We start from the raw sequence: 11376 nt of genomic DNA on the forward strand, positions 1-11376 counted from the left end.
TGTCTGCCATTAGGTATATTATAAATGCAAGCATAGTTTGTAAAATACAACGACAAGTACTATCTTATTTCATAGAGATGTAAGTAAAGTTGTGCCAACAGTATTCATATATAATATGTTACTTTAGATAAGGATATAAACGCGTTTTGTATTGTGTCGTGTTAATTATTGACATATTATTTGATGTTGGACAAGGTGTCTCCGAAATTCTTAGAATCGAATTGACGCTAAATAAGTAATCTTACAAAAGTCTACAACTAGTGTTAAAAATCTCAAATGTACACACATACAGGTGGTGAATAAAATATTTGTTTATGATAAGTGTAGATAGTTTAAATAAATTGTGTGAGTTCTCATTGAAATCAATGTAACGTCAAAGTGAAGAGACGAGGCAGTGCCGACGCGAAGGCTGACATTTTAACTATGAAGTTTTCTAAGAAAGATGCTGAGAAAGTCGTTAATAAGGAAGATTGTGATTTAAAAGGTAACATTGAAGTAATTTAGTAAATAACAATAAAATATCAGTATTAATGCATCTAACTTTACTACGATGTAGGGAAACACTTTTAAGAATACGAATAATTCTTACATAACCATGTAATTCTTGGCAACTACGTCTTCATCAGTTAGCTTTCAAAGCATACAGTAATTAATCCAGGAATGTATAAATGTATATATTATACTATACTATATTATACTATATATTTGATTTGTAAGAAAAACTAAAAACGTAACCTAAGCTTACGTATACTTTGTGTTGATATTATTGATGATTATTATTTATATTGATGATTGAAAATAAGTGAAAGCAATGCTAGACAAATTATTTCTAGGCTGGGGATGCAGACACCAGCAATGCCTTATCTTGTTCTTCTGCTTGGCGACTGGGTACAGCATGCGCGCCTGCATGGGCGTCTCCCTCGTCGCCATGACAACGAGCGACGCAACTCAAGTACAACTCAACTACCATCATACAAACCTTACCAGCAGCAATGTCACTGCAAGTGCCGAAGATGACTACAAAGTTGATGGAGTCTTGAGTGCGCTGCTGTTTACTAGTCCGGTACTTTTTCAAATTAGTTACATCCATCACATGTTGCAATGCGAATGTGATATTCCAATGTGAACAATTGCATGAATTCTTGTTATCTAAGTTTATTTTAGCTCCAATACACTGCTAAAGCTTTTTGGGTTTTACTACTACTGGATAATGGTATGACCGGGCTCCTGCACAACGAAAAAACTCACTACATCAATTTTATTTCTACGAATTAAAAAAAAATTGTTTCCTCAACTATATTCGACGTAGTGTTTTTTTTGTGTTTATACAGTATTAATCTACGGAAGCAGAAAGACGCTCAACCAATGTTTTATCATACAATTCTAACACTTATCAAATAGTCGCTAACACCTTGTCTAAATAAAAATGTATATTGAGAGTTTATAAATGGTTTAAAAATAGATTTTCATTGATACTTAGATGTGGACAATTTGTCAGATAATTTAGAAAATTCTATAATACAGAAAATTTAAAATCAACACATGATCATTTAGTTCATCACCAAAATAACTTTTCTGTTATAATACAATTATCTAACCTTTACTTATTTTGAAGCTAACTATTTTATCGACGCCAGGTTTATTTACGTTGATCTCATAAGGGTAATTAGAATATTTGTTTATCAGCGGCTTCTTATGTTTCAGTATCCGAAATTCAAATGGAACAAAAAGACACAGGACACAATCCTGGCGTCGTTCTTCTGGGGCTACATGGTGTTACAGATACCGGCTGGGCAGCTCGCGCACCGCCTGGGCGCGCGCCGCCTGCTTGCCGCCGCGCTCTTCGCCAACGCGCTCGTCTCATTCTGCCTGCCCTGGGCCGCTTATTATGTATGTTCTTCCGACTCTTATCACGAAACTTGTTTCCCTTCCTCAAGTCTCATAATTCTTTCTCCACTTTAGTCAATACTTCTTTTCTTTGCCTATCATCAAAATCGACATGAAAATCTACTTATATGATTCTTTACGATTGTCTACAGGGAGGATGGATATGGGTGTTAGTCTTTAGAATCACTCAAGGCTTAAGTCAAGCTTGTATTATACCAGGCATGCATACGTTCCTTGGCAAATGGACCCCGCTGAGAGAAAGAAGTCGCCTGAGTGCTTGGACATACGGAGGTTAGTTTTAATATGGAGTCAAGAAATTATACCTCTATTGTATTGATTTTGTGACTCTTAACCATTGGCCCACCATTGCTTCGTGAATGTTTGTTTAATTACGAATTTCCTTTTCATTTATTAGGTCAAGCCTTGGGTCCGGTGGTAGGTCTTCCAGTGACAGGTTTCATCGCCTCCTCTCCTCTGGGCTGGCCCGGCGTGTTCCGCTTCTACGGCGTGCTGGCGGCGCTGGTGGGCGCGCTCATTTGGTTCATGACAGCCGACACACCGGCCAAACATCCCAAAATAACTCTTGCTGAGAAGCTGTATATTGAAAGTGATATTGGCCCTACTGATGAATCCACAGTATGTTTATTTAATTTCATCTACTTACAATTTTATTAACTATGTGGTGCGGTGCGCCTTGTTAGATGAGACATTTTACTCGGCACTAAGCACAAGCCTATAAGTTATTTCCATATCGTTGCAGAAACCGAAGACGGTCCCGTGGCGACGCATTCTGACCGATCGTGGCATGTGGGCCATTGTCATCGGTCACATAGGTCAGACTTGGGGCCAGCTTACACTGTATTCAGAAGTACCCGCGTTCATGGATAAAGTCATGGGAGTTAATATTAAAGCGGTAATATGCATATTTCATAATGCATTTGAATAAGATTTTAGCATCACATCATATGGTGTAGCCAAGTGTAGATAGTCCACCGCCACAGACATTTTTAAATGAAAAATAATTTTTAATTAATGGCATGGCGATCGTCCAAAAAAAACGTCAAGGTTTATCATATAAACTTTTTGTTTATAACTCAATATATGCGAGAAAACTTTCGTACTATTTTTATTTTCGTAGAACGGTTTGCTCTCCGCTCTGCCGTTTCTAGTCATGTGGTTTACCAACTTCTTCTTCGGCTGGGCCGCTGACAAACTGATCGTCAAGAAGATCCTCAGTGTGACGCAGACCAGGAAACTTGCTAATTGTTTAGGTAAGTTACGTTCGCGCCAACCGCATGATTATTACTCTAATAAATATTTTACTCAGTGAGCTTTCGGTTTAGAAAGGTTTGAGGTACATACAAAAATGAAGGTCTTTTTACTTTAGACATTCACATACCAGTTTAGTGTTTTAATTTTCAGGCAGCATTCCAGCCTCAGTGGGTCTTGTGGTGCTCGCGTTTGTGCCCAAAGAATTGGTGATTGTAGAATGTGTTCTGGTGATATTTTGCGGCTTCAAGGTCGCTACTCACGTCGGAGTTTATGTCAGTATTATATCTTGCTAATTTTAAAACAAATGCAAACATCTGACGTCATGTTTTTTTTTTTTTTTTTTTTTTTTTTTTTTTTTTTTTTTTTAATGGGTGGCTCTATGCCACCCTCTCGTTCCCCTAACTTAGACTATGTCAGGGACCTGGGGTGCGGGAATTTCTTTATTTCTTTATTATAAAAATATTAAAAATCAAATTACAATAAACTTAAATTAATATCACATTGACGTCATGTATTGATCCTAACACTGGCTTATCAATTTTTAGGTGAACCACATCGACATATCGCCCAACTTTTCGGGGACCATGATGAGCCTCAGCAACTTCATGTCCAACTTGTGCGGCTCACTGGCGCCCATTGTGGCCGGCTTTATACTCACTGACGTTGTAAGTGTCAACATGTTCACACTATTGAAAGTAATGTATCACTTTGAATGAAATATCAATTAATAAACATTCCTATTTCCCATATTCAGATTATTTAAGTCATTAAAAGTATTTCTTTTTATGATACAACAATAACATAAAGTTTTTGATTTCTATATATCAGAATTACCTTGTTTTTGTTTTTTGTCTTATCAAGATTTTTTGTACTTCGAAACTTGAACGACTTGATTTCTTACTTTTTACTCAATAAGGCACGTGGAATATTGTGCAGATCTGCTGTGAATCACGTTGTGTACTATTATAGACGAGTGAGTTACTTTGGCGTCAAGTATTCTTCGTGGCCGCCGGGATGTACTTCTTCACCAACCTCGTGTACATCATCTTAGGCACTGCAGAGCGAGCGGACTGGAATGAGCCCACACAAGAGAAAGAAGCTGAAAATGTTAAAGAGTACAGTCCTATGCTGAAGATGGAGCAAAAGTGACGAATTTCTTTTTATGTCATGTCATTTAGGTAATTTATTAGGATTATACTAGGTAGAAATATTAATGTTCGTGACAAAAAGGACAACAAATAAAAATCTATTTGATATATTGGTGTCTGTTTTTATTTTATATGACTATTTACATTGTTTAATATGGCTCTAGCCTTCATGAGTTCATGACAAGGATCAAATTAAAATCAGGAGAAGAAATGACAGCAGCTCACCTCATACGCTGAGGTGAGCCTGACTTCATGGACATTGTGATGGGGGCAACATTAAAGCTATTATTATTCACTTTTGTGATACTTTTCATTTAATCTCTTTCACAAGGAAATATTGATTTTGCATAAATTGATATAACGTCGGTGGCACAGTGGTCAAGCACTTGACTTGCAATCTGCAGGTCCTGGGTTCGAATCCTGCCATGTACCAATGTGTTTTTCGATTTCCGATTTACATATGTACATTTATCCGACGTTCGTACGGTGAAGGAAAACATCGTGATGCAACCTGCACATATCTGAGAAGAAATTCAAAGATTTGTGTGAAGTCAACCAACCCGCACTTTTCCAGCGTGGTTGACTATGGCCTAATCACCCTTAACTTAGGGTAGGCTCCGAGCCCCTCGGTGGGGACGTATAGTGAGCTGATGATGTTGATGATAAATTGATATCGACCCGTGTCCACATATTTTATGCAAATATTTCATACAGGTTGCATTTAATGTTACAATAATGCGATTTGTATGCAACATTTATTTGTTCAGTCGATTAAAAATTCAACGACGGTCATGAGGGATTACTTTCAGCACTTTGCCTGAGAAATATTGAGCGAACAGATACTAAATTTTTAACGGAACTGAAGCCTCGACCCTAGCTCCCGTCCCTGCCCCGGACGCCAGAAGAGAGATTAGTCGTGAATATCAATGAACGCAGCTCCATTGGACAACTTACTGGATTTGAAAACGTAACTGTAGCTCTGCGGAACTAAATTAGAAGCGATCGATTTCAGGTGTAAGTTAGATTGCTTCTCAGAAACAAAGCACTGCTTTTGCACTAGCGATTTAAGAGTAAATGTACGTATGTTTTAGACATCATATTATATATACTGCATATTATTTTTTTTTGTAACAGGAATTAGGTAATTCAGATATCATTTGAGTTATTTTAAGGTTATTTTTAACTCTCTAACGCCCACTCATACACCGATATAATTTTAAACTGTGGTAATGTAAAGCCGGTCTATTGCGAAGCGTCCACAGGTTCTTATGGGACGCACCGCATCATACGAATTATCTTTTCATACTGCTTTCACTGTATTGACAGTGATCGGATTGACAATTCCAAATGTACCGTCACCGATGTGCGATCTATACGATGAGGTTTAGTGAACGCGCTTGATTCGATGCGTGCGATGCGTGAGATGCCGACATGTCGACGCTTGGCATGACTCTCTTCGTGATAAGCTTGTCTTGTCACTCAGGTGTCATTTGTTTTGATGTCGGTGATATCGTGACGGATTAATGCGATGATCAGTCAGCTTCATGGTAATCAAATGACTTGACAAAATAATATTCGATTCATTTTTTACCCGATAACCACCAGCAATGGTCGCTGCTACTCCACGATCGTGTTTAAATAATTTATTTTCCAACCTTAAAAAAAAAGATAGTTATAAAGTTATACCTTTAAAGTAATTGTAGGATATTTTCAACGCCTGAAAGATTTTTGTCGCGATAATTTAAAATGTAAGCATGCTTGAAAAGGTAGGGGCCTGTCTTGCTGGTAGGGTCCTACGATTCCTTTAACTTATTTTCATGCTTTAGTATTTTCAACTAAAGTATTTTAGTGTAACTTACAAATTTTTTGATTCAGTTATTAAGGACGGTTTGCTAAAATCGGAATGTTTTGCTATTTCAAAATCATGATAATACTATAAGTGTAAATAATAAAAATAGAATATTAAAAACACGCAAGCAAAAGGTTGATTAAAAGTTTTGGTGCATTTTCTCTGGCGTCAATAGAGTGGAAGGAAATGAATGAAATGGAGATGTGCAACCTTGAAATGTCGAGGAATGATAAATGACATATTACGTTAGCCGTCGAAATTCTCAAATTATGCAATCCGGTGCTTGAAATCAGATAAAGCACTTGAGGAATGTTTCTTATCGTAGTTTTTACTTATGTTTACAAGTCGCACGAGGTTTCTTCAACTTGAGCAATTGTTATTATTTATATCAGTAATAATTATTATAAAACATCTATCATATTGTTTAACTGAATCTATTGTGATGTTAGATATGTATACGTCACATTTTTGCATGACTGGTTAACTGAGTTATATCATCTAGGCAGCCTAATGCATTTTGACTGTCTGCAACATGAACGGCCTTTAGTTATAATAATACGAACAGTTTACGATTTCCATGAAATTTTGTAAATATATCAATACAGGTCGAGGTACATTTGTTATCCTTCACTCACACATACACATGTTTGTAGCTATGTATACATTTAGGTGCATCGGAACGTGTCACTTAGGTTTATTTTATGTGCATAATAAAGGTCAAACACATTATCATAAGGAAAAAAAATGGTTATAAGTTTAATTCTTTTAATATTTTATGATTGATTAAACATTAATTTTTACTACAATTTGTCAAACAAAACTTAAAGAAATAAATTAATGTGAATTGTATTAAAGTAATATTTAATGACAAAAGACATAAAATGGATTTATGTTTAAAACTTTATCAGAGGTAAAGTTTGAGCAGCTTCCGGACGTCATTCCCTCCACTGATTCTAATCCTGACCTGAATGTAGTATCTCCTCCAGTAGTACCCACCGCCATAAATATTATCAATGGACGAACTTCCTTTATTTAAATTAATTCCATTTTGAGGAAACCCAAAAATTTTATTTTTCTAAAACAATAAATTGAGCTTACATGTCACAAACTTTTTGGGTCAATGCAAAACTTTACCTCAATTTATTTAAATACACATCATTTCAGGTTTTGTTAATTTGTCATGTCTCTACAAAAACATTTTCTCGAAGGTCAGTTTGTTGCAATTCAAGACTGAGGATAAAAAATGAAAACTGTAACAGCAGTAGTGTTTCTGCATAAATTATTTCATAATAAATAAAATTATGTTTTATCTACATATCTAATTAGTATGAAAAGATGGTGTTTGTCTCTGAGCGCGCTTTAACGTCCAAATGTCAGAACAGCGAAGCGACATTTGAGACCCCACTTCACTTCTTTTACTCGACCAATGTGATCAGTTTTGCTAATTTGTTTAATTTTAAATATGGTTAGTTAATATTCGACACGAATCCTATGATTGAATAGAATTATAAATGTGTACCTACAAACCGCTGCAAATAATCTAATGTACATACGTTGCAATATTTATTAATACAAGTCTCGCGGAAGTCAAATTCTATGGTTATTCATAAATATATTGTCCGACAAAATGATTAATGTAAAAAATATGATAAAAACAGAAGCGCGTATTTAAAAAAGAACGTATTATCTATAATACTTTTAGACTTTATACTCCAAAATGACACAACAAACACAAAACCAAACGGAGGTTTCCAGATTTGCTGAAGAATAGAAAAATATGAAGAAAACTAATTCGTATCTGCTATTGTTATAATATTACATAAATATCATCGAGTGTGCGGAGAACGGCACGCGTCTCGCAACAGCGTCGCATGTCGGCGTTCGAGCGGCTGCGCACGCGCAACTAATGATACAGTTGCTTAAACTGTGTGTTTCCATTGTATTGATACATTACAACAATATATGTAGAAACCTACATTAATACTATGTATATAATTAATATTAGGGTTGCTTTGGGTGGCTTCTTTAATTAATTGTACCTCGCAGTATATGTAGGTTTGCTAACGCTACAATTATCTAATTCATTAACATTGTTCACTTGTAACACTTAACAAAAAGATTAAGTTTATATTATATTATAGAGGGCAGTGCTCTCTTTATTGTTTAAAATAGTTTGGTCTACTTCAAAACAGACATTTATTTCTTGTTAAGACATCAAATCAAAATGCAAAATGAATTTGTTAGAAATTATTCTTATAATACTAGTTGCAACACAAGCACGTTTGTGCACACTATATTCTAATGTTTCTAATTTCTATGTGTCAATCTGTACAGCAACCCTTTTCTTAGTAACAGTTTCAGTGGGTAACCAGCTGGTACTCAGTTTTGTGGGATCCTGATGCAATACTACGAGGTTTTGTGTTGCGAATTTAATTCTGTTTTACACGTTAACTGATATACCCAATGATACCTATGATCATTTTGACTCTAAACAAATGTTGAATACTTATGATATTGTTATATTAAAAAAGGTATAAAAAAGAATTGCAAAATGTCGAGTTCAGGTTGACATTGATAAGAAGGCGAGGCCGGCGCTCGCCTTCGCCTTCGCAGTACAAATACAAAAGAAAAGAAAAAAAGCATCGCAGTCAATCGCAGTGCGCACGGCCGCCGCGGTGAACGCGCGCGCAACAACACATATTTTTATTGTAATCACACCGAACCAAAATATTAGCCAAAGAAAGTAAACTTTATACAAGTTCAACACATAATGAACATTTTCCATCACAATTAACAGTATTTTGTACATAATTTAATTTTTAATTACAATATTAATTCGAATTAAAATGGACTCAAGGTTATAGTTTAAGATTAACTTTAAATTATAATTGTGGTTGATACATTTTCCTTTTCTTCGAGTGATTGTTAAGAAGTATTAAAACAAAGTGAAGATGTCAGAAGAAGGTGTCACACAAGATGTCAAGAAACCCAGTGAGTAATGTATTAGGTTGATTGTTTACCTCATGTCACACGATTACCTAGTAGTACTAAGTAACCTAACTCATTTTACAAAACAATAGGTACTTAATTTTTAATTAAACAGAAATAAAAAAATAGTGTATTGTTAAGGTCCGCAGGATCAATATCCGGGATTCCATATACAGCACATATAATCATGCCAATCTGCAATAACATCGAGGGCATCGAATGACAATTTAGATAAAAGTAGGATCTGTTTTTACAATAGACCCATAAAATTCACTCCATCACGTCTTTCGAACATTTGAAGCGTCCACTAAGAATCTAAGAATTTATCAAGTTTAAGAAATAAATGGTAATCATAGTTAGCTATTGCATTCGGTGAGCCTAGCGGCTGATAATGGCGTAGTTTAATTGAAAACACGTAACAACTTATGAACGTAATGCATGACAGGTAATTACTTCTCAGTGTTGATGCAAAGGCGAAGGCAATTTCAGTCTCAAGTCGTTTATTGGTAAATTGACAAATGACTGAGCGGTTGCCTTTTCCACTTCATATCAATATTGAAATATCGACGAGCTCAAGTAAAGTTTGCACTTATGTAGACTAGAAGGGGTATTTAGCAAAAGAAAGTCTTAAGTTTTCGCGTCGGGTAAAAAAAAATCAATTGTTCTATAAATATATTATATATAACTTTAAACCGTGTTTTTTATGATGTATCTTAAATACAAAGCAAATTAAAAACAGCCGTTTTAAAATATTTTTTTCATGTAATACACATGTGGCCTCCAAGACTTGTAGCACACTGCCGCGAAAGCGAACTAAAACAAAGCAAAATATAGCGCGCAACATATAAAAATGAAGCGAAAATTTAATAGACATTCAATATAGTATCACATTCTGTACTTAGCTGATAAATGGTTTTTTTGAGACGAACTAAATCCGCGCTACTTTATATAAGTTGGGGTTCTATTTCGTTTTCGTGGTCGTGTTGCTAAAGTCTATTATGATTTAATTATAAAACTCTAGCACCATTTTATTTGCCTTGTTTTTTTTTGTAATTATATCATTTGCAATGCAAATTTTAATGTTTTGTTATTCTTATCAATATATACTTACTTTACATACGAGTACGTGCTCAATCCAGTAAATTTAATAAATATCTACATACATAAGCTATATTTTAATTTAGATATACAAATAAGAAAAGGTTTTGAAAACATGTATAAACTGGAAAAGTTTTCTTTCTTCGCGTCTTGAATAAAGTGTCACTTGCCGGGCTTCCTGAGATAAAGTTACCACGACTAATAAACGCTTCCTTCAACAATCAACGTAACCGAGGACTTCCACTGTCGCAACACATATTGTTACCGCCGTTTCTCCAAAAGGAATAAGAGAGATGATAACATATTTTTGTATAATACATTCGAGTTTGTTTCTCTGACGGAAACTCGCAGCAACAATGTTACACGATAGATTACTACCGTGTCTAAATAAACTTTGCGAATTTTTATATTAAGTCGATTAAAACTAATTGAAAACAGTGAAACGGTGTATTAATGCCCATAATTTTACGCAACTCACATACGCATGCCTGAAACAATTTAATAAATATTGTTGAAGAGGGGAATTTATAAGAAAGTCAATAATTATAATAGAGCAGTTGTTATTCGCTTCAACGGACTAGACCGTAATCTAAACGTCCAGGTTCGATCTCCGTCATGTACCAGTTTGTTTTCGATTTGCGAATTCCACATGTACCTACATTTAACCGATGTTTTAACGGTTAAGGAAAACATCGTAAAAAACCTGCACATATCGGCGAAGAAATTCAAATATATGTGTGAAGTCAACTATGGCCTAGTCACCCCTAATTTGGGTGTGCTCTGAGCCCCTCGGCCGCGACGTTATTATAAGCTGACGACGAAGCGTTATTACAAGTATAATAATATATCAAAATGAGATGCGAATTTCGTAAACTGTTGACTTGACGTCATTATTTCATCGAGTTAGGAAAACTTGACACATTTAGAATTGTAGTGTTAACAATAAATGACATATATTATAACTTTAACTGGAATTTGAATTAACATTCAAATACAGTACAATTATTCTAAGTCGTTGTACTTTGCTCAGGCTTTATAAACTGATAGAATAATCCACAAAAATATAATTATATGAACATTCGCTGTTACGTTACATTTTTATCAATAATAATTAAAGATAATTACATGTTTTCA

At 35.0% G+C, this 11376-nt stretch overlaps 2 protein-coding genes across 2 annotated transcripts in view; both read left to right on the forward strand.

The window, feature by feature from the left end:
- The first annotated feature begins 202 nt into the window (after window positions 1-202).
- On the forward strand, window positions 203-4417 carry LOC106127083 (putative inorganic phosphate cotransporter). The gene is made up of 10 exons (XM_013325053.1): window positions 203-484; window positions 834-1063; window positions 1705-1890; window positions 2040-2178; window positions 2303-2523; window positions 2648-2800; window positions 3026-3158; window positions 3310-3431; window positions 3705-3824; window positions 4129-4417. Exons 1-10 carry the CDS (start codon window positions 424-426, stop codon window positions 4306-4308), a joined length of 1545 nt encoding a protein of 514 aa, XP_013180507.1. The 5' UTR covers window positions 203-423; the 3' UTR covers window positions 4309-4417.
- A 4396-nt stretch (window positions 4418-8813) lies between these two features.
- Window positions 8814-11376, forward strand: part of LOC106127088 (putative inorganic phosphate cotransporter) — a 10396-nt gene continuing 7833 nt past the window's right edge. The window contains exon 1 of the mRNA XM_013325064.1: window positions 8814-9147. Coding sequence (XP_013180518.1) covers window positions 9108-9147 — 40 coding nt within the window. The 5' untranslated portion in view covers window positions 8814-9107. The remainder of the gene's footprint in view (window positions 9148-11376) is intronic.

The sequence above is a fragment of the Papilio xuthus genome, unplaced genomic scaffold (assembly GCF_000836235.2).
Source record: "Papilio xuthus unplaced genomic scaffold, Pxut_1.1 DF824888.1, whole genome shotgun sequence".
In the NCBI taxonomy this organism is placed as follows: domain Eukaryota; kingdom Metazoa; phylum Arthropoda; class Insecta; order Lepidoptera; family Papilionidae; genus Papilio; species Papilio xuthus.

Excerpts from the sequence above, each read along its gene's own strand:
- LOC106127083 (XM_013325053.1), top strand. The coding sequence starts at position 424 with ATGAAGTTTTCTAAGAAAGATGCTGAGAAAGTCGTTAATAAGGAAGAT. Across the intron at positions 3,159-3,309 it reads GAAACTTGCTAATTGTTTAG|GCAGCATTCCAGCCTCAGTG; the intron begins GTAAGTTACGTT and ends TTTAATTTTCAG. Across the intron at positions 3,432-3,704 it reads CTACTCACGTCGGAGTTTAT|GTGAACCACATCGACATATC; the intron begins GTCAGTATTATA and ends ATCAATTTTTAG.